Genomic DNA, 27,413 nt, shown 5'->3' with positions numbered 1-27,413 from the left:
GACCCTTCAGAGTTTGTCCGTCTGGCAACCGTTGTCACCCAACAAGGACTTGTGATATGGACCAGCTGCTCGTATGACCATCAACCACCTGCTCCCAATGCTTCACGTGACCCTGATCGGGGGCTAAGCAGGTGCTAAACCTTGCCCAAGAGTGACCTGCTGGCTAGCGGAGAGGAAGAGTGACTTACACCTCCTTTGGAAGAGAATTAGCTCCACTCTGCCACCGAAGTTAACATATTTGTTAAACCAGTTCTTTATTTTGGATCAGTGTGGCCATCTATATGTAGAACCATGGGAAATTAGTGAGGTCTTAAATTAATACTTCCTACCTTTATTTACCATGGAGAAGCACAAAGTTAGCCAGTTCAGAGAGGGTGATGGTGACATCTTGGAGCTATCAGCATTACAATGGAGGAGGTCTCGAAATACAAAATGTTGGATGCCCTGGGGCCTGCCCTACGATATTATAGAAAATAGGGAGGAGATTGCTGGGCTCTGGTGGAGATTTTCCTATCTCTGTTACCCACAGGGTACTCGTGGCCCATAAGGGGCTGTTGGGTGAGGATGTCCAGTTGCAGGATTTTGACCCATTCATTAACTCACACAGGTGCTGATTGACCTGCTGAGTTCTTCCAGCAAATTGCTCCATTGCCTACCTTGGGTATTCAGGTGAGCATCTGGAGTGGGGGGAGGGGGTTGGTCTGGTAATGGGTGCGGGGGCGGGGTTGATATGGGGCAAAAGGCTTGGTGATAGAATGTGAGTGGATGAGGTAGAAGGGAAAGGGTGTGGTAATGTGGATTGATGATATCATGGATGTGGGAGGTTGATAAAGAGGGTCGGGTGGGATGTGTAGGTGTAATGAGGGGATGATGGGGTAAGAAGGGCTGTGAGCAGGTGTGATGTGGTGAGGGGGAGGTTGGTGAAGGGATGAGGGGGCAATGGTAAGGTGTAAAGGAAGATAAGTGAGGTGTAAGCGACAGCGGTGACGTGAGGAGTTTCTGATCGGTTTGGCGGGACGTGCAATCGATGAGACGTCCACTGAGCAAGCGAAATTTGATTGGCCAACTCCTCACGTGACACGGGTGTACGTACTGGTCAGCTGATTGGGGGAGGGATGAGGCCTGCGGAGAGTGATCGGCGTCGGAGGGGAAGATTGTGAGTGGTGTACTGTGGCCTTTAGTGTGCCAGTCGCGGCAGGGAACGTTCGTCTGGTGTTTGTCCCGTTCCGTACAGAGGGAGCCCGCACCCGGGTCCGGCAGCTATGGCCTCGGCGGTGGAGCGCATGGACAAGCTGGTCCGCGAGTACCTTCTGTACAGGGAGTTCAGCAGTACCCTGAAGGTGCTGGATGCAGAGATGAAGGCCGACAAGGAGAAGGGATGCAGAGTGAGTGTGTACAAGTCAATCCTGGCGTTGGTGGCCCTGACGGGATCTGTTCCTCCCCATCACCCCTTTCTGAACCTGCAGCAGCGAGAACCAACATCGACATTGTCATTAACCAGTGAGTAAGGACAGTGTTGTTTGGAGAACTCTCGCTTACGGAGACTGAATGTCACTCCTTCCTCCACCACTGTCAAACCCCAGGCCGTCCTTTCACTATCTGAACTTGTGGGGAACTTTTTCACCCAATGGGTGGTCAGTATGTGGAACGAGCTTCCAGAGGACGTTGAGGCAGTTACTTTTAACAGTATTTGGAAGATACTTGGACAGGTACACCGATAGGAAAGGTTTGTTGGATGGGCTAATAGTAGGTAAATGGACTGAGGATCATGGTTGGATTGTATTGTATTTTTTATTTAACGATATAGCGCGGAGTAGGCCCTTCGAGCCGCACCGTCCCGGCAACCCCCAGTAAATCCAATTAACCCTAACACGAGAAAATCTGCAGATGCTGGATATCCAAAGCAACACACACAGAATGCTGGAGGAACTCAGCAGGCAAGGCAGCATCTATAGAAAAGAGTGAGCAGTCGACGTTTCGGGCCGAGACCCTTCATCAGGACTGGAAAGGAACAGAAGTCAGAGTGAGAAGGTGGGGAAGGTGAGGAAGAAGTACGAAGTGATGGGTGAAACCAGGGAGGAAGTGAAGTAAAGAGCTGGGAATTTGATTGCTGAAAGTGATAAAGGGCCGGAGAAGGGGGAACCTGCTAGGAGAGGACAGAGACCATGGAAGAAAGTGAAGGGAGAGGAGCATCAGAGGGAGGTAATGGGCAGGTAAGGTGGGTGAGATAGGGAAACTGGAATAGGGAATGGTGTGGGGGGGGGGTGTCAATTACCGGAGGTTAGGGAAATTGATGTTCATGCCATCAGGTTGGAAGCTACCTGGACAGACTATAAGGTGTTGCTCCTCCAACTTGAGCGTAGCCTCATTGCTACAGTAGAAGTCATGGACTGTCATGTCAGATTGGGAATGGGAATTAGAATTGAAATGGGTGGGTGGCACCAGAAAAAGTGGGATCTGTTCTTCAACTGGTATTATTTCTGTTCAGGAATGAAATTGGGAAACTGTGTCCTTGTTAGGTGATAGTGGAAATCATAAGCTAGCTTTTTTTTTTAAAAGACTATTTAACACATTTTTGCCATGCAAATATGTGATGGAATATGGCAGGTCAGATGAGTTGAAATATAAATCAGTCATAACTGTGCTTCCTACAAATGTTTACCCAGTTCATGATTAACATGAAGATGCATCTGTTATAAAGTATTGCACATTTCACTAAGTCGCCTTGATAAAGCTTTCTTTAAACTTGTTCTTGAGATATTTCTGTGTGGGGCTTGTCTTAGTAATACAGCAATCATAAAAATCATTTCCATTATAGAAAGCAATCATCTAGTTAGGTGTCAGAAAAATTGAAAAAGTAGCCCACTCTTACTCTGTTCGGAGCCCTGTATTTTTCCCTGGTGCAGGGAGAGAGCTGCAAGACCATCAAGTTACAATCATTAATCTATAATAAGTGGAGTGACAAGAGAATGCACATGTTGGAACCTGGAGTGAGAATCTGCTGGAGGAACTTGGTGCGCCAAGCAGCATCTATGGAAGGGAAGGAATTGTTACAGTTTCAACTCAAATCCCAGGAACAATTCCCTGCATCCAAAGTGTGTACCTCAAGAATAAGACTGACATAATAAAGGGATTGTTGGGAAGCGGGGTTTAGTTGTGAATGAGATAAAGGATCAGCTTATCGCCACGTAGGTCAATGGCAGATGCAATCTCAATGGCTCTCCTCACAGCTTTAAACCATTTGGACAACACAGACTCCTACATCAGGATGCTGTTTATCGACTATAGCTCAGCATTTAACACCATCATTCCCACAATTCTGATTGAGAAGTTGCAGAACGTTGGCCTCTGTACTTCCCGCTGCAATTGAATCCCTGACTTCCTAAAATGAAGACCACAATCTGTGAGGATTGGTATAACGTATCCTCCTCACTGATGATCAACACTGGTGCACATCAGGGGTGTGTGCTTAGCTCACTGCTCTACTCTCTATATACACATGACTGTGGGGCTAGGCATAGCTCAAATACTGTGTATAAATTTGCTGATGATACAGCCATTGTTGGTAGAATCTCAGATGGAGATGAGGGTGTGTACAGGAGCGAGATATGCTAACTAGTGGAGTGGTGCCGCAGCACCAACCTGGTACTCATTGTCAGTAAGACAAAAGAGCTGATTGTGGACTTCAAGAAGGGTAAGATGAAGGAACACATACCAATCCTCATAGAAGGATCAGAAGTGGAGAGGGTGAGCAGTTTAGGTTCCTGGGTGTCAAGATCTCTGAGGATCTAACCTGGTTCCAATATATCGATGTAGCTATAAAGAAGGAGTTTATATTAGGAGCTTGAAGAGATTTAGCATGTCAACAAATACACTCAAAAAGTTCCATAGTTGCACCGTGGAGAGCATTCCGACAGGCTGCATCACTGCCTGCACAGGACCAAAAGAAGCTGCAGAGATTTGTAAATCTGGTCAGCTCCATCTTGGGTACTAGCCTACAAAGTACCGAGGACATCTTCAGGGAGCGGTGTCTCAGAAAGGCTGCATCATTATTAAGAACCTCCAGCACCCAGGGCATGCCCTTTTCTCACTGTTGCCATCAGGTAGGAGGTACAGAAGTCTGAAGCGCACTCAGTGATTCAGGATCAGCCTCTTCTCCTCTGCCGTCTGATTCCTAAATGGGCATTGAATCTTTGGACACTACCTCACTTTTTTAATGTACAGTATTTCTGTTTTTGCACTTTTAAAAAATCTATTCAATATACATAATTGGTTTACTTGTCTATTTATTATTTTATTATTATTTTTATTTTATTTATTATTATTTATTCTCTGCTAGATTATGTATTGCATTGAACTGCTTCTGCTAAGTTAACAAATTTCACGTCACATGTCAGTGATAATAATCCTGATTCTGATGTTAAAATAACTGAGTAAACTCAACAGGTTATATGGCTTACATCTTTAAGCCTGCCTTTATATTATTGCAAGGCAAATCACTGTTGACCACCGACATTGCTGTTGCCACTTTTATATTTAAAATGTTAAGTGCTTCAGTAAGAATGTATCAATGCAAATAAAATTAAACTTAAAGATTATGCTCAAAATAATCTGTTTTATCTCGTAGGTAGATAAAATTGTAGAGCACTTGCAGCATTTGGTTCAGGGATATGATCTCAGTGGACTACGTGAATACTGGAACTACCTTGATCGTCGTTTGTTCAGAAGGCTGGAAGATGCGTATCGACACACTGTTAACAAGCTGAGAACCAGCCTGAACCGTTACTACCTGGTGCATACTGTTCAGGTAACTGCCTAGCTGTCCTTGCAGCAGTCTGATCCATGTTGCCAGGGTATGTGATTACAAGGTACTGTGTCTCACTATTTGGCTGATGTGTTACATTTACTGGGAATGTTTGCTAGGACAGAATAGAAGCAAATTTACTCTTTGTGTATTCTTGGTCAACAAGTTCCTGTTACTGAGAGGGAAAAAGAAGTGAGATTGACAGTTTTTCCAGCTCTGATAATCACTTGTGAGATTGGGGTGGGGGGGGGTAACGTTGCTGATGGTGAGCTGTTGTTTTCACTATGATCCTGCCTCTAGTATTTCCTCTTCTGCAAGAAATGGCAACGCCACTCTCCAGCCTTGCTCTGGAGCTCCTGCCTCAGACTCATTTCTCTGGATGCCGCATTCCTCTGGTACCCGCACAGTCTTTCTTTCAAATGGTTCTTGAATTATGATTGAGAATATTTTCATATCTTTACGCAGGACTTTGAATGTTGCAGGGATCTTTTAATTTGCACATTTAATGTGTCCACACGTGTGCAACGTTACTGTCAAAGGTTTATGAAGAATAGTTGTTTGGAATTTATGATGCACGTACCTTGGATATTTGATAGCTGGTTGGTAACATAAGGATTGACACCCTAATCCAAAGTTGGTTTTGACGATCTCCGGCCACCATATGCCACCCCCCTCCCACCTTGGAATTGGCTATAAAGGGCTATCCCACCCTGTACCTCCAGAGATGGCCCCTGGGTTAATAATTGCAGACTAGTTCTAGAGCAGGGGTGTGATGTTTGGCTTTGGATCTAGTTGGCATGGTGGGACCGCAACACGTTTTGCCCCCTATAGACTTAGAATTAATTTTCTGAGACACCCCACTAGCTCACCCTCCTACTTTCTGCCTTTGAGCATACACCTCCTGTAGGTTCCCTAGACAATCCATGTTGGCTACTTTGGCCAAACTGTAAACAGGAACACTTGTCTTTGTGCTATGTAAGGTGTTTGCAAAATGGGTGGGGGAGGCGAAGGGTGGTAGGGTTGGATTCTTTGTTAATGATGGTAATGTGTCTGAATAATACTTCCATATGGCAGTGCACACTTGAGAGCTGGGGACTAAGGCAAAGTAATTTTCTTTCCTCTTATTTTATTGTAGTCCAACAGGATTGATAAAACCCAAGAATTCTTCCAGAAATACTCCCTGGAACTGCAGAACCAACCCGAATGGAAGGAGTGGTTCATTCTTCCCTTCATTCCAAATCCAGAGCAAAACCAGGTGTTTGCCACGTATTTCTCCAAGCAGTGGGCAGAAACGTTCCTGGTGTCACTGCACAATTTCCTAAGTGTGCTGTTTCAGTGCATGCATATCCTTTTGTTGTAAATGAAAGATCAACTTTTTTCTACTTGTCAGTCATTTGAGGAGGGAGCCAGTGCCACTGGCAGCAGACTGAAATCCAGACAGCTTGAAAAGTGCAGGTGACTGCTACGTACCAGCAATTTGGGTGACGGAAATTTATCCTTACAAATTTCACAGTCGCCTGAGATGTGGAATAAAATTTGCTGTCTTAAGTAATTTTCTTTCAGATTTGCGCAGAAGATGTGACTTTGCCTTATGGAAAATCACAATGTGTCCAGTCTTCTAGGATGACAACCCTTTTCCTGGTAATGCAAGGAATCCACTTAACAGCTTAGTTGTCCTCCTTGTTATTTCTCACAATCACACTTGTTTCACATATCAAACTGTCAGTTCTTAGACCTTTTCAGGCTCTCTTCTACCAGTGAATGCTTGACGAAACAAGTGAAAGGTTGGTTCTGCAATGAATTATCCTTTTCCACATTCCAAGCTGGCAACATTTTGTCTTATGATAAAACACTTCTAAACATACTAAGGAGGAACCTCTAACATCTGGCAAATTTAACTCTTCCTTGCAATATAGCAGCTCCATGACCACTTTGCCCTACATTGGACTCTTTTTAATTTTATTGTGTACACTTTTCCCCTTCGGAAGGTCATGCGGTTACAGTTAGGTTGGAAAGAATGTTTATCATGAAGCATTAGTGTTGGTTTGTAGCGGGCAGGTTGGTGGTCCAGCGGTTCCACCCATCATTCTTTATTCAGTAAGTGCTGACCACGTTGCAGGTAATCAGAATAACCATGTACATCCAGGTGGAGAGTCTTTGAGATCATTGAGGCATGAATCAGGGTGGCATGCACTGCACAGCCACTTTCCAGCAGGGATCACAGTAGCAGCTGCACCATTTGGTTCGACCCTGCTTAGATCACACTTGGAATATTGTTTTCAGTTCTGGTGGCCTCATTTTCGGAAGCTTTAGAAAGGATGTAAAGGAGGTTTACCAGGATGCTGCCTGGATTAGAGAGCATGACCTGTGAGAATAAGTTGAGTGAGCTAGGGCTTTTTTCTTGGAGCAAAGGAGGATAAGAAGCATGGATTGCAAGGATAACCAGACATCTTTTCCCAGAGCAGAAATAGCATACAAAGGGGTATAATTTTAAGGTGTTCGGAGGAAAGCATGCGCAGAGTGCCTGAAATAAAATTTTTACAGAGAGTGGTGGGTCTGTGGACCACCCTGCTGCTGGTGGTGGTGGTGGTGGTAGCAGTTACATTAGGGACATTTAAGAAACTCTTACTTAGATAGTCATATGGATGATAGAAAAATGGAGAGCTACATAGAAGGAAGGTTTAAATTGATCTTAGAATAAGTAAAGGTTGCCACAAGATTGAAGACCGAATGGTTCTATGTTCACTTGATTTGTTTTCCTCCCCTCTCCTGCTTTGTGGTTTGTGGCTTAAATTGAGATGTTGCCTTCCAGTGGAACTGCTAACTAAAAGAGTGACAAAGCAACTGGTCAGGGAATGGGAACATTTTACAACCAGTACCAAGATAAACACAACTTTTATAATTGTATAAGGAAGAAAGTGGCCAGGGGTGACATGGGAAGCATATTGGTATTAGTTCATGATTGTCACATGTATTGACATACAGGTACAGTGAAAAGCTTGTATTCTGGTTATACAAATCAGATCATTATACAGTGCATTGCTGTAGAATAAGTTAAAGAAATAATATTGCAGAATAAACTGTAAAAGCTGCCAAAAGGGTCCAGTGCAGGTAAACAATAAAATGCAATATCATAAGGTAGTTTGTGAGGCCAAGAGTCCATCTTGTGGCACAAGAAGACCATTCAAGACTGATAATGGTGGGATTGTAGCTCTCTTTGAGCCTGGTGGTATGCACTTTCTGGCGTTTGTATCTTCTGCCTGATGGCAGGGGAGAAGAAAATGCACAAGATGTTTATGCTGACTGCTTTACTGAGGAAGCAAAAAGTATAGGCAGGTCGAAGAGGGGAGGCTGGTTCTTGTGATGTGCTGAGCTGTGTCCACAACTGCAGATTCTTGAGGTCATGTGCAGAGCAGTTGCCATAACAAGCCTTCTTGTGTCCAGAAAGAATGCATCAATAAAAATTTGTAAGAGTCAAAAGGAATATTCCAAATGTCTTTAGTCTATAAGGAAATTGAGGCAATGGTGAGCTTTCTTGGCTTTGTGGATTTTCATTGTGGATGGACCAGGACAGGCTATTGTTGTTCACCTTTCGGGACCTGAAGCTCTCAACCTTGACACTGTTGAAGTAGACAGGAGCGTGTGCACTTCTCCCTCCCACCCCTTTCTGAAGGTAATAGCTAGCTGTTTTGTTGATTTTGGACAATTGGACATGTTGAGGATGATATTACAGAATATGTTTGCCTCATTATTTTCATTTGAGGATCAGAATAAGATGCAAAAAATTAAAAGAAAAATAATAGTTGAATAATTAGGGCCCTGAACTTGGAGAGACTAATGGTAGCAAATTCACATGAAATAATGGCATCAAAGAGCAACCAGTCACTACAAATAAATAGTTTCCTTTCCATTATTTTAAATAAAGTGAGAAAATTGCTGATATCCTAACTATGATCTTCCAGCACTTGTTTGATTTTTAAAATCTTTCCTTCATGTTAGAAATCTGCATGCTCATGTTAACATGAGAGAAGGAAGTAAGGAAATTAAACTCAGTCACATTTTTGTCAAATGTATGTGCATGTAGGCACAGGTGCAAAGAAAAATGCAGCAGTATCACAGGCACAATAGCAACATAAATTATACAAGAAAGAACACAAGAAGGAACTAAATCTGTTGTAGGGCAAAGTGGTCAGGAAGGTGCTCCATTGTAAGAAGAGAGTTAAATTGTTCAAAAGTTGCGGAGGTTCCATATTAGTACATTTAAAAGTGTTAACACAAAATGGTGATTTTAGGCAAAATGGTGTCAGCTTGGAATGTGGGAAATGTTTTCAGAACATAGCGGAGAACTGATACAAAGCCTTGTGAGTGGATAATCATGGCAGTTTTTTTTCCTGCAGAACTTGCAGTTTCTATCTTTATGTACCTAAATGAGAAAGAGAAGGAGGGACAGTAACTGGTACAATGGAAAAATACTGAACTAGGGGTCCTGAAGGAGATAAAAAGTGGTGATTTTCAGTAAAGTATTTAAATAATCTTAAAAGTGGTCTTTGTAACCTTTAACACATGAATATCGCCCCCTATGTGATCACCTTTTGCTGCTGAAGCAAAGAACAAGAAATGACTTTTTATAACTTTTTGTTATAGGTACTGAAGTAATGATTAAGGATGGTGTAGGTTGAGGAACCAAATGATTGAAGGGAAGTAGCTGTTCTTGAACCTGGTGTGGTGTTTGATTTCAGACTTCTGTACCCACCAGGCCGATAGTAACTGTGAAAAGATGGTGTGGCCTAGATGGTGAGGGTCTTTGATAGGCATTGCCTTCTTGAGGCAGTTTGCTGAAAAGGACGGTTGTGCTGGGTCCACTATTATCTGCAGCTTCTTGCATTCCTGTGCGTTTGAATTTTCGTACCAAACCATACTTTCAACAATACATCTGTAGAAGTTTGTTAGAATTTTTGGTGACATGCTGAACCTCCTTAACCTTCTAAGAAAGTAAAGATGCTAGCATGCCTTCTTTGTGATGGTACCGAGCTCAGGGCTGGTCAGGTGATATGCTAACACCCAGGGAATTTAAAGCTGCTGATTCTCTCAACCGCCAATCCCCTAATGTAGACTGGCGTATGTTAGCTCTCCTCCTTCCTGTAGTCAATGATCAGCTCTTTAGTTTTACTGACACTGCATGAGAAATTGTTGTTGAGGCACCATTCAATCAGGTGTCCTATTTCAGTCCTGTATGGTGACTCATTTGTATAAAGTTAGACTTGTATAAGTTAGATTTATATAAAGACTAATTAATCTAAAGCTAGAATGAGTTTGCATATTTCTGGATGTTATTTGTGTGGATGTCCAGAAAACTTTATGAAGTTCCTCATGTGAGATTGGCATCTGAAATTAAAATTCATGGATTTAAATTATTCATCTGATTAGGAAACTTGTTGAATTTTAAGATGGTACATGTATTAACATTTATTCCTGGGACATGTATTGGGGCTCTTGACTTGGGTGTGGAATGGAAAACCAGATTTTCATGTTTGCTGCTGTCTTACCCGGCAAAGCCAGAAAGCCTTCAGCTGGGGATTTGATACTTGTCATGCAAGGCAAGTTTATTTGTATAGCACTTTTCAAACACAAGGTAGTTCAAAGTGCTTTATAAAGAACAAGATAAAAAAAAATCAAACATCAAATTTCAGACAATATAAAAGAATAAAGTCACACAAGAAATAGATTAAAAAAGGAATAAAAGTTACAGTGCAGGGGATTCTACTTCAAAGTTACAGCGAAAAGAAAAATTTTAATCCTCAATTTAAAAGAGCTTAAAGTTGGGGCAGACTTCAGATCCTCTGGAAGGTTATTCCAGATACAGTGGCATGCAAAAGTTTGGGCACCCCGGTCAAAATTTCTGTTACTGTGAATAGTTAAGTGAGCAGAAGATGAATTGATCTCCAAAAGTCATAAAGTTAAAGATGAAACATTCTTTTCAACATCTTAAGCAAGATTAGTGTATTAATTTTGTTTTGTACAGTTTTAGAGTGGGGGGGAAAAAGGAAAGGAGCACCATGCAAAAGTTTGGGAACCCTAAGAGATTTGAGCTCTCAGATAACTTTTACCAAGGTCTCAGACCTTAACTAGCTTGTTCGGGCTATGGCTTGTTCAGTCATTGTTAGGAAAGGCCAGGTGATGCAAACTTCAAAGCTTTATAAATACCCTGACTCCTCAAACCTTGTCCCAACAATTAGCAGCCATGGGCTCCTCTAAGCAGCTGCCTAGCACTCTGAAAATTAAAATAAATGATGCCCACAAAGCAGGAGAAGGCTATAAGATAGCAAAGTGTTTTCAGGTAGCCGTTTCCTCAGTTCGTAACGTAATTAAGAAATGGCAGTGAACAGGAACAGTGGAGGTCAAGTTGAGGTCTGGAAGACCGAGAAAACTTTCCGAGAGAACTGCTCGTAGGATTGCTGGAAAGATAAATCAAAACCCCCGTTTGACTGCAAAAGACCTTAAGGAAGATTTAGCAGACTCTGGAGTGGTGGTGCACTGTTCTACTGTGCAGTGACACCTGCACAAATATGACCTTCATGGAAGAGTCATCAGAAGAAAACCTTTCCTGCGTTCTCACCACAAAATTCAGCGTCAGAAGTTGCCAGAGGTACATCCCGACATGCGGGACAGAAGCAAGGTCGCATTGTGTATTCCACGGAACAGCAAATACTGGCCGGTTTAGCGAACAGAGCGGCGGACACCCCTGCTGAAATCTGGAGGAAAACACACAGAGGATGCAGGGGGGATCACAAAGCCGAGGAAAGAGGACTGGGTCGAGACAACAGAGACTTTTGGAGAAAAGGAGTTCGGTGGGTAATACCATTCCGGCTGACCGGAAGCGCACTGCGAGCGGTAAGCGTAAAGGAGTTGGGTGCTTACTGATCTGGTTAACAACAGATGGTGCAATCCGGGGCATATTACGATTGAGGAACGTGTTTGCAGACTGGATATTGAACTTTTTACTGTTGGACTTCGGCCACATTCCACCGTGATACAACACTTGGCTGCACGGGAGGTGGTTCCTGCCTGTGGCCATCGAACGTGCAGCTCCTCCCGTGGAGGGTCAGACACCCTGAGCCAATAGACTGGTCCTGGACTTATTTTCCATCTGGCATAGCTTGCATTTTGTTGTTTGATTGTTGGGGGTTTTGTATTGCTATATTTACGCTCTATTCTTGGTTGGTGCGGCTGTAACGAAACCATGTTTCCCTCGGGATTAATAAAGTATATCTATCTATCTATCTAAACAAGCCTGATGCATTTTGGAAACAAGTCCTGTGGACTGATGAAGTTAAAATAGAACTTTTTGGCTGCAATGAGCAAAGGTATGTTTGAAGAAAAAAGGGTACAGAATTTCATGAAAAGAACACCTCTCCAACCGTTAAGCACGGGGGTGGATCGATCATGCTTTGGGCTTGTGTTGCAGCCAGTGGCACGGGGAACATTTCACTGGTAGAGAGAAGAATGAATTCAATTAAATACCAGCAAATTCTGGAAGCAAACATCACACCGTGTGTTTTTTTTAAAAAAAAAAGCTGAAGATGAAAAGAGGATGACTTCTACAACAGGATAATGATCCTAAACACACCTCAAAGTCCACAATGGACTACCTCAAGAGGTGTAAGCTGAAGATTTTGCCATGGCCCTCACAGACCCCTGACCTAAACATCATCAAAAATCTGTGGATAGACCTCAAAAGAGCAGTGCATGCAAGATGGCTCAAGAATCTCACGGAACTAGAAGCCTTTTGCAAGGAAGAATGGGCAAAAATCCCCCCCAAACAAGAATTGAAAGACTCTTAGCTGGCTACAGAAAGCATGTACAAGCTGTGATACTTGCCAAAGGGGGTGTTACTAAGTACTGACCATGCAGGGTGCCCAAACTTTTGCTTCAGGCCCTTTTTCTTTTTTGTTATTTTGAAACTGTAAAAGATGGAAATAAAAAAAAGTAATCTTGCTTAAAATATTAAAAAAATGTGTCATCTTTAACTTTATGCCTTTTGGAAATCAGGTCATCTTTTACTTGCTTAGCTATTCACAGTAACAGTAATTTTGACCAGAGGTGCCCAAACTTTTGCATGCCACTATGTGGAGAATAGTAACTAAAAGTTGCTTCACCATGTTTAGTTTTCAACCTGGGGACAGTAAGCAGACTCGCCCAAGATGACCTGAGAGCTCAGGAAGGTTCATGATGCCATAAGAGATCAGAGATGTATTTTGGACCTAGAACATTCAGTACTTTATAAACCACTAGTAATATTTTAAAGTCAGTCCTCTGGTCAGGAAGCCAGTGTAGTGATCTGAGAACTGGGGTGATGCGTTCTACTTTCTTGGTCTCTAGCAGCAGTGTTCTGAATAAGTTGCAGCTGTCTGAGGGATTTTTTTTTTTTTTACAGAGACCTGTGAAAATGCCATTACAGTTGCCAAACCTACTAAAAATAGATGCATGGGTGAGTGTAATGTAAAATGACAGGACATAATTAAAACCAATTAAGAAAATAATTAAACTTGCAACAGGATAGGAATAAAATCAAAATACCAAACATGTTAAGAAGCTTCTGTGGAGGAAGCCAGTTAATTTTTCCTCAAAATTGGAAAGTTAAAGATAAAGACTTAGTTAAGAGCAGTGAATGGGAAAAGATAACATCTGTGACAAAGAAATTAAATGGCAAGAGTGAATGGTAATTGTCCAAATAAAGCCAGAAAAGTGCCTCAAGATGAGGTAAAAGTATAGATAGCAGAGTTATTGTTACTGAATTCTGTATGCTCTGAGATGATATGCTTGTTTAGAGGTGTGCTGATCTGAATTTTTCTTTACTGCGCTTGATTGAGACTGAGGTCAGAGAGGTAGTAGAATGGTCTTAATGTAGGACTGTTCCATGGTGACATTTGGTGTGAGAATGAGGTGATTCTTAAAGGGGTAAAAATGCTTACCGTATCAATAAGTGAGATCCCTCTTCAATCTTAAACATGAGAATTGACATGTTGTTCAAGTTTTTACTTTAACTTATGTCACCTGTTCCTGTGTTGCTGAGCTTTGATGAAGAGGTGCAGAGACGCCACCAGCTGCAAGAAGAAAATGAAGCTTTGTGGCAGAAGGTACTGCTTTATTCTGCTGAGATCCGGGGGCTGGAGAACTAGGGATGGGCTTTTTTTTTTTTTTTTTTTTTTATATAGGGTTTTGGGAGGGGCTGAGGACCTGGAAGCTGAACACCAATGTGCAGTGTTCCAGAGATGGGCTATGGATGGCTGGAGCAGTCCCAGTGATCCCAAGACGGTTGCATGCTGACTGGAGCTGTCTATCCTGCACTGATGACAGGTTTTGCACCTTGGCCCCAGGTGAATGCTGTTTTGTTTGGCTGTGTTCATGTATAGTTGATAATTAAACTTGAGTTGGGTGGGTGATGATGAAGATGTGAGAGCCTGATGTGTAAGAATGGGTGAATTGGAAATAGGTTGCCGAGGACAAGAAAGGCAAGTCCAAGTGCGAGAATCACATTTCTTCATTCCTTTTTCCTTTTAGCTTTCTTACCTGGTGCGTAACAGTCTTGCGCTTAAATTACAGAAATACTACTGCACAGAATGGTAAACCTATATACCATTTGCCCTGTAGAGTGCACCTGTTGTCCCGGCAGTATTAGAACAGTTGAGCTTGTTTTTTGACCTGTTCGTACCTTACCAACCAGTATGGGTATGTTTGATTTTCAACACGAGTTTTATTGTAGATTTTGACCAGTCAGTTTCAGGGATGTCATTTGTCACATGATCAAGGGTAAAAGAGGTGGGCAATAAATACCAGTGGAGTCTACGCCTTGATAAATTAATATATTTGAAAAATTATATTAGTTTATTGAATGTTTCATGTTGTACCCTAGTTGTTTGCACTTCAAGCAGAAGCAAAAATGAAGAAAGAGGAGGAGGTGATTCACCATAAGTTACCCTATTATGTACAGAATATGGACCGGTTGGGAGATTCTGAATTGTGAGTATTGCACCCAAACAGTAGTGATGTCTGTTTTTAATAAACTTTATACTTTTTTCCATGTTGCTCCAGGACTGACTATTATATAGGATTGAATCTGTTGCTCATAGGGACTGAGGGCAGCTTGCTCTGTATGCTGCTTTATAGAGTAATATGGAATCTGGCCTTTTAACCCAACTCATTCACTCTAAACAAGTCGGCCACCTGAGCTTCTCCCATTTGCTCATACTTGGCCTGTATCACTCAATCTTTCTGACCCTTGTACATCCAAATGCCTTTTTGATATAATTGTTGTCTACATTCTCTGCCAGTTTGTTCCATAATTGAACTTGTTGCTATGACTATCACCATCTGGGTGAATGTCTACCTTCTATATTGTAAGGAAATATGGAAATTGAGGTGGTGGGCCTTGGCAGGCTACTTGTTTACGGCAGGTTTCATTGGAAAGGCTATCCCAGTTTTCCAGAGCACAGAACCCCTAAAAACTTTTAACCTTTAGTACAGACCACGCGTATACATTTAACCTGACAACTCGGTCTAGGTTGAGAATCATACCTGGGCTCACTTGGACTTTCCATATTTCCTTACTATGTCAAAGGGAGCCATCCACCCACCGAGCCTATGGCAGCTCAAAATCAATCCCATTCCTGTTGTGCCTATTGTTTTTCCCCACCCTTTACGCCTTAAGCTGGAAGTCATCTTGCTTCTGCAGTGTCTGTGTTTTCACAGTATCAGTGTTTTCTACTGATACTGTGTCCTTATGGTAATGTCTTCACCATTTATAACACATTTGTTTACATGGAGATCTGATGGAACATGGTCTGATATGGGAAGTCAGGCGTCATGCTGTGAGCTGACTTGGAAGTCAGTGACTGTGATAATACCTTCTGTCAGCTTAACTTGTGCTGTTTATATGCAGAGATTTGATGTCGAGTCAAAGGACCTCATCTCCAATGCCATCTCAGACTAAAGCTGGTTCGTTTCTGTCAATGTTACTGCCGCAAAGCAAGAAACCCCCTGTGAAAGGTTCCGTGCACTTGGCACCTCCCCAGCAGTCTCAGTCACCTGTATCCACTGGGAAAAAAGATGTTATCAATAACCAGGTATTTGTTGTTGACAGTGAATCCATTTGATATTTCGCTGTTCTCGCTTCCAATAATTGGCACTGCTTTAGGAAGCTGGCTGGCTTTTTCTCGTTCATGATATTCAGGCTGCCAAGAACAAAGATGGCTCAGCTGCCAGAGAAGGGAAAATGTTAGCAAGCACGACTGCTGACCTCAGCACTGTCCAGCAGCGTCAGAAGAGGGTGCAAGACCTTGAGAGGGAGCCAAGTACGCTACAACAACGACAGAGAAAAGTGCTGGACTACGGGAAAGAACGAAAGGAGCTCTTGTCCAAACAGACTGGCCAGGTAATGACCAGTTTGATCAGTACGTCAAAGTTCAAAGTACATTTATTATCAAAGTATGTATATTGCAGTCTATACAACCTTGAGATTTGTCTCCTTAAAGACAGCTACAAAGCAAAGAAATCAATACAACTGATTAAAAAAGAATGTCAAGCACCCAATGTACAAAAAAAAGAAAAAGTCATGCAAACAATAAAAAGTAAGCAAATAGCATTCAGAACTAAACTTCATGAAAGTGAGTTTGCAGCCATCAAGCCAGTCTAGGAGCCCATTTGTTGCAGGCCAGAGCCTCAGTTCGGCGCAGAGATGAGTAAACTTCGGTGGGCGGCAATCTGAATGCAGGCCTATCCCTTGCCTCCAGCTCCAGCACTCTGACCTTTTCAATCTGGCCCAGCACTTAAATTAGGTCAAACATCAGCTCGTTCCTCACTCTTGAGCCCGGGCCTTGTCGCCTCAACTCTTACCTTGCATCACCTCAGATCTCCTGCTTCAAATCGGCTGCAAGTCTGCTCCAGCAATGGTCAGACATCAGCTCATTCCTCCGTCAGGCCTGGGCCCTGCTGCCCCGATTCAGCTCTTGCACGCCACGCGCAACTGTCCTGTACCTTTGGGTCTTCAGTTCACACTGCTAAAATGCCAGGTTGTACAGGTGGTTCAAAAGCTCATATCTGAAAGGAAAATTGCAGGCTATTGATTGCAGTGATTGTTATCCAGCAGAAGTGTGATTAATAGTTAGTAGATCTGTTTGCTGGCAGTAATGTGTCATTGTGTTTCACCAGCGCCATCTTAAACTGGAAGCTCTGGATGTCTGTAATTTCTCAATAATACCAATTGCAAATGAGCTCATCAGATTTAGCTCTGGTGACATGGCTTTTGTGTACTGTAGTCAGCTGGCAACATGGTGCAATATCTTTACAGTAAAAAAAAATTACTGTTGCAGTTATGGTAAATTGGACTGTCATTGTTAGCCTGCCATTCTCAGGCTTACTTTCCAAGCTTCCTGAACCGAACTGAAAATGCACTCAACAGCCGCAGTCTCAGTCTCAACCTTTGCTGAACATCCCACCATCCAAAAATACTTAGCAAGATTTGCTGTTTTCCATTGACGTATAAAAGTAATTTCATCACTGATCTTTAATTTCATGTAGTTAATATATCAGCCAGTTATTATGTAAAATAGTACAATTTATAATTTATTTTACTTCCTTTGACATTTTATAGTAAATCCTAACTGTCTTGAATCCTGTGAGGTGCAGTTCAATGACCTTAGGACTCTACTGCTACCTCTTGTAAACCTAGATAGAGCGAAACAGAATTTGTTCATTGCAGAATACATCAAAGTCGAACCAGATTCTACTTTGTAAATACAATGTGTTCGGGCAGCCCCGATTCATCGCATCTACTGCTATAAATGAAAAGGGCTACTTTGCTCAAAGATGAAATCTAGGACCCTTGGTCTGTTATTATTGTCCCTGTTGTAAAGAGTTGCATCAGATTTTTTATGGATGGTTTCAAGATTATGTTAATAAGGCAACCTATATAAATTTCATAGATATTTGCTTGTTGAAGTTACAAAGTCACTGTGAATATACTTTTGCTACGTGTAGGGTACGGAGAAAAAGCTTGACTGCAGTAATGCAGAGATTGACATTCCTAGTAGTCCTGAATTGTCAGCAGATCAGCTGGATTCCTCTTCCAAACTGAAGAAGAGCAGCCTGGATGGAGGGAATGAGCAGCCTTTCATTGTCTTGAGTCAGGAGGAATATGCAGAGCATCACTCTTCAATCATGCATTGCAGGTGAGCAGCTCTGGATATATTGTGAACAATTAATAGCTTGGATGTTAATTCCCTTATAAGTTATTCTGTGACTGTATGCTAAAGTTATAAACAAGTTGGAGGAATATGATGGCCTTAGTTTATTGGAGGGTAAATTTCATTAAATGTATGTTCTGGAAGTGCATTCTCTCTGTCTCTCTGGGCATGATAACTCTCAGCAACACTTCTAGTGGGAATGTATTCCAGGGGTTACCTCTCCTTCCAGGAGTATAACTAGCTTGTTTTGAATCTAATGTACACGGTGGACATCAGAATCTAAATAACACAAGATTGGTGGAGTTGTGCATTATGTAAAAGGTAGTTTTAGGTTACAATGGACCATTAACAGGATGAGAGCTAGGCTGCAAAATGGCAGATGGAGTTCTACCCTGAAAAGTGTTAAGTAATTCTCCTTGAAAGGTCGAATTTGAAGACAGAGTACATAGTTCTTAGCAGTGAGGAGGCACAGGGATCCCGGGGTTCGCGTCCATAGGTCCCTTAAAGTTACAGTTGTGTATGGTGCCTGAACCTTCATTAGTCAGGAGACTGAGTTCAAGAGCCGCAAGGTGATGTTGCAGCTTTGTAAAACCCTGGTCAGACTAGACTTGGAATATTGTTCAGTTCTGGTTGCCTCATTATAGGAAGGAAGAAACTTTAGAGAGAGTGCAGAGGAGATTTAACAGGATGCTGCCTGGGGTAGAGAGCATGTCTTGTGAGAATAAGTTAAGTGAGCTAGGGCTTTTCTCTTTGGAGCAAAGGAGGATGAGAGTCAATTTGATAGCAGTACACAAAATGTAAAGAGGCATAGATTGAGTAGATAACTAGAGTTTTCTTCCCAGGGCAGAAATAGCAAGTACCAGAGGGTTATAATTTAAGGTGATTGGCAGAAAGTACAGGGGGATGTCAGAGCTAATTTTTTTACATAGTGGTGGGTGAATTGGTATGGTTGGTAGTAGAGGCAGATACATTAGAGATATTTAACAGATTCTTAAATAGGCACATGAATGATAGAAAAATGGAGGACTGTGTTGGGAAGAATTGGATTGATCTTGGAGTAGGTTAAAAGGATGCTGTAATGTAGTGGGCTGAAAGGCCTGTTCTGTGCTGTTATGTTCTATGATTGGTGTTCTGAATCAAATTAACTTGCAGTACACTAAGTAAGTGTTTTTCCTTTCCTGTGCTGCAGAATTCTTGACTGGTGATGAATGCTGTGTCAAGTTTAGTCTTTCAAGCTACCTTTGACAGGCTTCAATGCTGTAGCTGTTCATAGTTCTAAAAGCGCCCATTGGATCAACTTAATTCAGTAAACATCAGGGTGCTTAAAGATGCCATAAACTGCAGATGCAATTGGTATCTGGAATCCCACCAAAAAATGCTGAAAATACTCAGCAGATCAAGCAGTATCTATATAAATGACAAATGGTTAACAGTATGGATTGAAGACCCTTCATCAGAGCTTGTTTCAACAGTTAACTGAACTTTGTTACACAGCTGTATCCTTTTCAAGTGCTCTGAGTTAGCATTTTTGTACTGAAGTAGGAGGCAATGTTGGTGTCCATGGCGGACCTTCTCCATGTAAAGGGGATTTGAAATGTTTGTAAAGGGAAGGTTGATTATGGTGGATGGGAAAAGGAGATTTAATACCAGTCTGCTTAGGTCTCTGAAGATATTATGCTGGTTTTGAAAATACTTTTTGTGATTGGTTTAGGGTGGATTGCTCTGGTAGGAGAGTCGCTAGTCTGGATGTGGATGGAGTGGTTAAAGTATGGACATTCAATCCCACCATGCAGACGAAGGCCACCATAATGTCCAAGTCACAGTTACTCTCCCTGGAGTGGGCCACGAAACCGGATCGATTGGTGAGAAATAATCTCTTTCCACCTGCAATGCTTACAGGACAGTGTATTTTAGCTGGGTAACATATTATGTATTTAACTGAACAAATACCGAACAAATTATAACACTGTCAATGCCACTATTAAGACTATAAAACTGTTGGTTTCTAATAGCTATGGATGGAGGAATTCATCCAGTGTATGCTGTCGTGTTCTTTGACTGTAAATGAACAAAATCAGCACAGACATCTAGTGTGGATGATGGATTGCTTCCATATAATACTTTCAATGATTGCACCCTCCAAGTCTTCATTTTCATTGTAACATTCGAGGTGATTGTCGATACCTTCAAATTCTTCATCGTTCCTAACCTGCTGAAGTAGTGAAATCATTTCATTTTCACTCCTGGCTGTTTCTCCCATCTCTAAGCCTGAATGCTTCAAACCACAGTGAGCAAAACAGTTCTGAATTGTCTTACTGCTTATTTCCCACAAACTATCAGTGACAAAAGTCAATGTATTTTGAACACAAATACATGCAAATGATGCTGTTTAAAAACTTCACTTTAAGCACAGTGACCACACAAGTCCATGCAGCTGATGTTGGTTAGAAACTCTTTGCAACAGTCTCCTGTCCCATTTAAGTGGCATAGTATCTTAATAGAGACACTCATATTTCCTTCACCTTGACTTGAATTCCACATGGCCAGAGCGGAATCCAGGTCTCTTTCTCTCCAAAACCAATTTCAAAGCAAAGAAATAAAAAGACACAAACTTAAAACACAGATAAAACAACATATACTTTTCTTCCTTCTGAAGATTCACCAATAAACTGATAAAAAACATGAAACGTACATTTAATGCGTAATAAACACATATTCCAAAAACAAAGGAAAAGCCTCGCATCAGTTGTGGGAAAATTACTGGAAGGTACTCCATAAGTATTTGGATAGACGGGGACTGATTAGGGATAGTCAGCATGGCTTTGTGTGTGATAGTTTGTGTCTAACCAAGCTTATAGTTTTTCGAGGAAGTTACCGGGAAAGTTGATGAAGGCAAGGCAATGGATAGTGTTTACGTGGACTTTAGCAAAGTATTTGACAAGGTCCTGCATGGGAGGTTGGTCAGGAAGGTTCCGTTGTTTGGCATTCAAAATTAGCTAGTAAATTGGATTTGACTTGGCTTTGTGGGAAAAGCCAGAGGGTGGTGGTAGACTGTTGCCTCTCTGACTGGAGGCCTGTGACTGGTGGAGTGCAACAGAGATCGGTGCTGGATATATCATCTATATCAATGATCTGGATGATGATGTTAACTGGATCAGTAAATTTTGGAAGACTATCATGGCTTGCAGCAGGATATGAGCACATTGGAAAAATGGGCTGCAAAATGGCAGATGGAATTTAATGCAGATGACAGCGAGATGTTGCACTTCAGTAGGACCAACCAGGGTAGATCTTGCCCAGTGAATAGTAGGGCATTGAGGAGTGCAGTAGAATAAAGGGATCTGGGAATACAGGTCCATAATCCATTGAAAGTGACATCACAGTTAGATAAGGTAGCATATGGCCTTCATAAATCAAAATATTGAGTACAGGAGATGGAATGTTGAAATTGTATAAGACATGGGTGAGGCTTAATTCAGAGTATTGTGTGCAGTTTTGGTCACCTGCCTACAGGGAAGATGTAAATAAGGTTGAAAGAGAACAGAGAAAATTTGCAAGGATGTTTTCTGGGACTGGAGGATCTGAGTTATAAGGAAAGATTGAATAGGTTAGGACTTTATTCCTTGGAATGTAGAAGATTAAGGGGAGATTTGACGAGGTATGTAAAATTGAGGGACGTAGGTTAAATGCAAGCAAGTTTTTTCTACTGAGGTTGGGTGATACTACAACTGGAGGTCATGGGTTAAGGAGGGCATGAGGAGAAAGTTCTTCACTCAGAGGATTGTGAGAGAGTGGAACGAGCTCCCAGCGCAAGCCGTGTATGCGAGCTCGATTACAATGTTTGAGAAGTTTGGAGAGGTACTTGGATGGCAGGGGTATGGAGGGCTGTGGTCCTGGTGCAGTTCAATGGGATTAGGCAGTGGTTTGGTTTGGCATGGGCTGAAGAGCCTGCTGTACTTTTCTCTGACTCTAAAAGGTAGATACTCAAGACATCGTGCAAATTCTGTTACACATCAAGTTACAGAATCTTCCTCTTGTATTAATTGAAATAATTAAACACATGAGAAATTTAACAAATACACGATGGGCTTTGCACTCATTCATGCTGTATTCTCTCGAGGGAGAGGGAGCAAGAGAACTTGTGTGTGGCCACACTGCATGTGACATTTTTTTAATAAACCATTATTCATGCTTCATTTGCTCACTGGTTAAACATTCAGCATGCATTTATAACCATCTTCCAAAATCTTGGCCCTTAAGCGGTTGAAATAAAGAATGCTGGGAATTATTGGTCATAGACAAACATTCCACATCAACTAAAATTGTAACATCTGAGTTTTCCCAGATTCAAGTCTCTAATCTACAAAATTCTGATTATATGACCTGTTAGTATTGGTCTTGGGCAATTTAATCTACTTTAGAACAACTCATCCTTTAGTTCAAACCCATATTTCCACTTGTGTTTGGGATTTTTGTGTGTGGGTTTATATAACTCTATTCCAGTTGGGTATGTTCTGATTGGTTCACAATCTTGTTTGTGTTCAGCCTGTACCCCTTGGACTGTTTGACATAATCCCGATACACCATCCTGGCTCCAGTCCCTATTTATCAGAGCTGCTGTGGTCATGTTGTCGACTGTGTGACTCTTGTTTGCTGACCCTGACTTGTCCATGTAATCTGTCCCTTCCCTGAGTCTGTAACAGCACCTGCTTTACTAAGTGCATCTATCCCCAGAACTGTGTCCACATTGTTTGGCACATCCAGAAGTCCACCAGAAAATGCATTCTCTCTATCTCAAGTACTTGAGGCTCACTTTTTTCTGCCCTCATTGTTTTGCCCCCTACACCTGTGAGATAAATAGCCTCTCCAGGTATGGGCAAAGAAAGATGAGTTATAGATACTGAAGCTCCTTTGTCCATGACATACTGCATTGCTGGTCTCCTATTAAATCTCTTGTGTACATTGAGAGTGACCAGTACCGGCAATGGGGGCTATTGAGAGCTGTTGTGTCTGACTGGATGCTGCCTTTACTCATTCTATAATCTGGTCAACTCAACAGCGGCATACAACACTGTGAATCACAGAGGCCTTCTACTGAAATTATCTAAAATGTTAAAGAATGAAACCACAGTCAAAGTAATAAGAAGCCTCCTAGAAAATCGCAGATTTTATGTAGAAATGAATGGAATTAAGAGTAGGTGGCACCCACAAAAGAATGGACTACCACAGGGATCAGTCCTGGCACCTCTACTATTTAATGTTTACACAACCGACCAACCAACCTTTCATAACACATGCAGGTTTATCTATGCAGACGACCTTATGCATAGCAACACAAGCCAATTCCTTCCAAGAAGTTGAAGTACGACTTACAGCAGTTCTCGAAGCAATGAAGCAGTATTATGAAAAATAGTCTCTGAACCCAAATCCATCAAAAACTCAAGTATGTGCATTCCACCTGAGGAATCGAGAAGCAGCTTGGAAACTCAAGATCTTCTGGTGTGGGAAGGAGCTCAAATTTACCTGGGTGTAACACTGGATAGGACGCTCTCATTTGCCACCCACGTCCAAAAACTCCAAGGGAAAGTTGGCTCTTGCAATTCTCTCCTGAAAAAATTAGCAGGCACGAAATAGGGAACTAATGCTTACACACTTAGATCAACTGCCCTAGCACTCTGCTATGCACCTGCAGAATACTGTGCACCTGTGTGGGGCAGATCAGCTCATACGAAGAAAATAGACCCATTGCTTAATGAGCCCTGCCGAATAATCACGGGCACACTGCGCCCCACACCCACTAACATCATTTACAGACTTGCAGGCATTGCTCCCCCAGAGATCCGAAGAACACACTACAACAAAAATTGAAAAAGGTAAACAGAACTCGGATCCATGGCACCCACTACATCATCATGTGTCAGTTTCAACTGCCTAAAGTCGAGGAAAAGCTTTGCTACAGTGGAGGAACTACCGCACTGAACATCCCCCCCAAACATACAAGATTGACCTCTGGCAACAAACAGAAGCCAGAATCCCATCAAACAATACAGTGCAAGACCCCACAGAAACGTTACCAGACGGGGTACTGCTTGACAGACGGAAGTGGTGCACTCTCAACAGATCGGGAGTGGGAGTTTGTAGGACGGGAGACAATATGGTGAAGTGGAGTTTAAAGACCAGCGAATCCTGTGAGTGTGGCAAAAGGGTGCAGAACATTGAACATGTTCTGCGCAACTGTCCACTCTCACCTGATTTAGCTGACACTGACCTGCTCAACATCAACCAAACAACACTAGAGTGGCTGCTGTCTGGTGTGACAAGCCATGATGATGATCTGGTCAACAGTCACTGCCTCACTTCTTACTTAAAATTCCGATACCTCCCCTCATTACTGGCATTCCCGTTAGTTGCTCATGTTCCATTCTGCACCCTTAGGGTCATACTGATCCACATATTTTCAGGCATTTAGCTTTAACCAATACACGTTTGTCTTTGTATCTGGTGGGTTTCTAATTTAATAACATTTCTTCTAACTTGTGCTAAAATTCTGCTTTGTCATTGGCAACTTTGTGTGGTTTGGATAAAATGCTCTGCTTTTCTCCTGGGATGAAAGGCTTGTCATGAGTCTGAGTGGCTGCTTGGGATCATTAGGATTCTGAGCCTGCCGTTGGCTTGGTCTCTAAGTGTGCCATACCATTGTGACAGGCAGTACTGGCAATAATCTCTTCTGTTTGTGGGCACTTACCCACTTGTCAAATTCCTGGTCTAACACTTCCCAATTTATCTCATTATCTTCCTCAGCTATCATTTCGATGGCTGCTACCCAGCGAACCCCATTCGCTGGGCCTTATACCATTTACCTGTCTGTCCAGATCCCTGACTAATTTATTCTTGTATTGTTCTACCTGTTTCTCACCCATGTCTCTCTCTCTAAATATTCTAACTGTTCCTTCAATCTGCCCAGCTCTATTTGTCTTGCTGTTCTCTGTATTCATCCATTTCCTCTTGTAGCCCTGTGATTTGTTCACTGCAATTTCTGACACTTTGTTTTCTCTTGTAGATACGCAGGTTTATGAAGCATACACTTTGGGAGTTTTCCCCTCATCACAATTAAACCCATGACATCGCTGTATCCCTTTTACATAGAAAGTTAAATATTCTTGCACTATCATCCCTTTAGGGCCTTGATTCTAAGGACAGTAAAGCTTATTTGCAAAGGTTGTTTTAAACTTCAATTTACTGCCTGTAATTTACATTAAGAATAAAGACCAGTTCGTGATTTACTATCTGCTGTATTCACCTGAATCCAGAGTACTCCCTAACACTCATTCTTCCTCTGTATCTAAATATTCTTTACAGTTTCTTTCTGAGCTTGGAATATTTAGTCTGGTTCTCACTTGAACTATTCACCAACTTTTTAAAATTTCATTGTCACCTGTCTCCTTTGTCTTTCATTAGACTCTGGTTATCCTACCTTTCCTTAACATCAGTGGTAGAGCACAGGAGCAGATCCTTCAGCCTTCCAGATCTACGCAGGTTAAGTTAAAACTATCAAAAACCAGAAAATCTGTAGATGTTGGAAATCCAAGCAACACACACAAAATGCTGGAGGAACTCAGCAAGCCAAGCAGCATCTATGGAAAACGGGTCTGAAATGCCAACACTACTTTTTCCCATAAATGCTACTGAGTTCCTCCAGCATTTTGTGTATGTGTGTGTGTTAAGTTAAACCTATTTGCCTGCATGTGATTCACATCCTTTTATTCCTTGCATGTTTGTGCTCCTGCCTAAATCCCTGTAAAATACCACAATCTCGTCTGCTTCCACTACCACGTTCCAAGCACGCATATCTATGTCACACATCTCCTTTAAACTTTCCCTCTGAACTTTAATCCTTCTCTGGGAAACAGATTCTTACTCTATGCTCTATTTATGCCACTGATTATATTATAAAACTCTAGCAGATCTCCAGCAAAAACAGCCTAGGTTTGTTCTATCTCCCTTTATTGTCTGTAATGGAGCATTGGCTGGTCGGCAGAAAACAGCGAGTGGGAATAAAGGGATCCTATTCTGGCTGGCTGCTGGTTACTAGTGGAGTTCCACAGGGGTCAGTGTTAGGACTGCTGCTTTTTACAATGTATGTCAATGATTTGGACTACAGTATTAATGGATTTCTGGCTCCAGGTTGAGTCGGTTGTGAAGAAGGTGAATGCAATGTTGGCATTCATTTCTAGAGGTATAGAATATAAGTGCAGGGATGTGATGTTGAGGCTCTAAGGCATTCGTGAGAGAACACTTGGAGTATTGTGTGCAGTTTTGGGCTCCTTATTTTGGAAAGGATATACTGACATTGGAGAGGGTTCAGGGAAGACTGACAAGAATGATTCTAGGAATGAAAGGATCACCATATGAGGAACGTCTGGCAGCTCTTGGGCTGTATTCCCTGGAGTTCAGGAGAAGGGGTGGGGGGGGGGTGTTCATAGAAACATTCAGAATTTTAAAAGGCCTAAACAGATTAGATATGGCAAAGTTATTTCCCATGGTAGGGGATTCTAGGACAAGAGGGCACAATGTCAGGATTGAAGGACGTCCGTTTAGAACAGAGATGCGGAGAAATTACTTTAGTCAGGGAGTGGTAAATCTGTGGAATTTGTTGCCATGAGCGGCTGTGGAGGCCAAGCCGTTTGGTGTATTTAAGGCAAAGATAAATAAGTTCTTGATTAGCCGGGGATCAAAAGGTGTGGGGTGAAGACAGGGGAGTGGGGATGGTTGGAAGAATTGGATCAGCCCATGATTGAATGGCAGAACAAGCTCAATGGGCTGAATGGCTGACTTCTGCTCCTATATCTTATGGTCTTATAATCCTGATGAACCTCTTCTGCATCTTCCAGACCTTCCACATCTTCCTCGTAATGGGATGACCAGAAATGCACAGGTCATTTTGGTTATTGGGGAGGGGGCGCTGGGCCAGGGTTAGAAACAAATTTGGACCTGGAAAGAAATACTTCAAATGGGGCAAAAACTGAAGAGAAGACAAGCTGAATTAACATTACAGTTTGTACAGGATGAACTATTCCCAGTACTAGAGACCTCTAATGTCTGTTTCTCATTGCTTTATTATTATGTGTACCGAGATTCAGTGGAAAAACTACTCTCTTGCATACCGTCCAGATGCCTTATGCCTTACATAGTTACATTGGAATTCCATAGAACATGGAATTGCAGCTAAAGAAAATTACAGTGTGGGTAGACAAGTGTAAGGGCTACAGAGAAGTAAATTGTGAGTACCAGGAGTTTACCCTTTAGTTGTTGAATTCAGTTTTGAGACCCGGAGGTTGTAACCACTCTAATAGGATGATAAAGTTATG

At 42.1% G+C, this 27,413-nt stretch overlaps 1 protein-coding gene across 2 annotated transcripts in view; it reads left to right on the top strand.

Annotated features, from left to right (window-relative positions):
• Window positions 1-1,093: 1,093 nt before the first annotated feature.
• LOC140202763 (WD repeat-containing protein 91-like) overlaps window positions 1,094-27,413 on the top strand; it is a 50,439-nt gene continuing 24,119 nt past the window's right edge. Inside the window, exons 1-9 of one of the 2 annotated variants that reach the window (XM_072268071.1) lie at window positions 1,094-1,385; window positions 4,628-4,807; window positions 5,940-6,147; window positions 13,859-13,941; window positions 14,718-14,824; window positions 15,744-15,927; window positions 16,035-16,235; window positions 17,840-18,030; window positions 19,757-19,907. In XM_072268071.1, coding sequence (XP_072124172.1) covers window positions 1,263-1,385; window positions 4,628-4,807; window positions 5,940-6,147; window positions 13,859-13,941; window positions 14,718-14,824; window positions 15,744-15,927; window positions 16,035-16,235; window positions 17,840-18,030; window positions 19,757-19,907 — 1,428 coding nt within the window. In that variant the 5' untranslated portion in view covers window positions 1,094-1,262. Of the gene's footprint in view, window positions 1,386-1,539; window positions 1,710-4,627; window positions 4,808-5,939; window positions 6,148-13,858; window positions 13,942-14,717; window positions 14,825-15,743; window positions 15,928-16,034; window positions 16,236-17,839; window positions 18,031-19,756; window positions 19,908-27,413 lie in introns of those variants that run through there. The other variant, XM_072268072.1, reaches the window with a different exon arrangement.

This window comes from Mobula birostris, chromosome 9 (genome assembly GCF_030028105.1).
Source record: "Mobula birostris isolate sMobBir1 chromosome 9, sMobBir1.hap1, whole genome shotgun sequence".
NCBI lineage: Eukaryota > Metazoa > Chordata > Chondrichthyes > Myliobatiformes > Myliobatidae > Mobula > Mobula birostris.
This window is presented reverse-complemented; position numbering and strand designations above follow the sequence as displayed.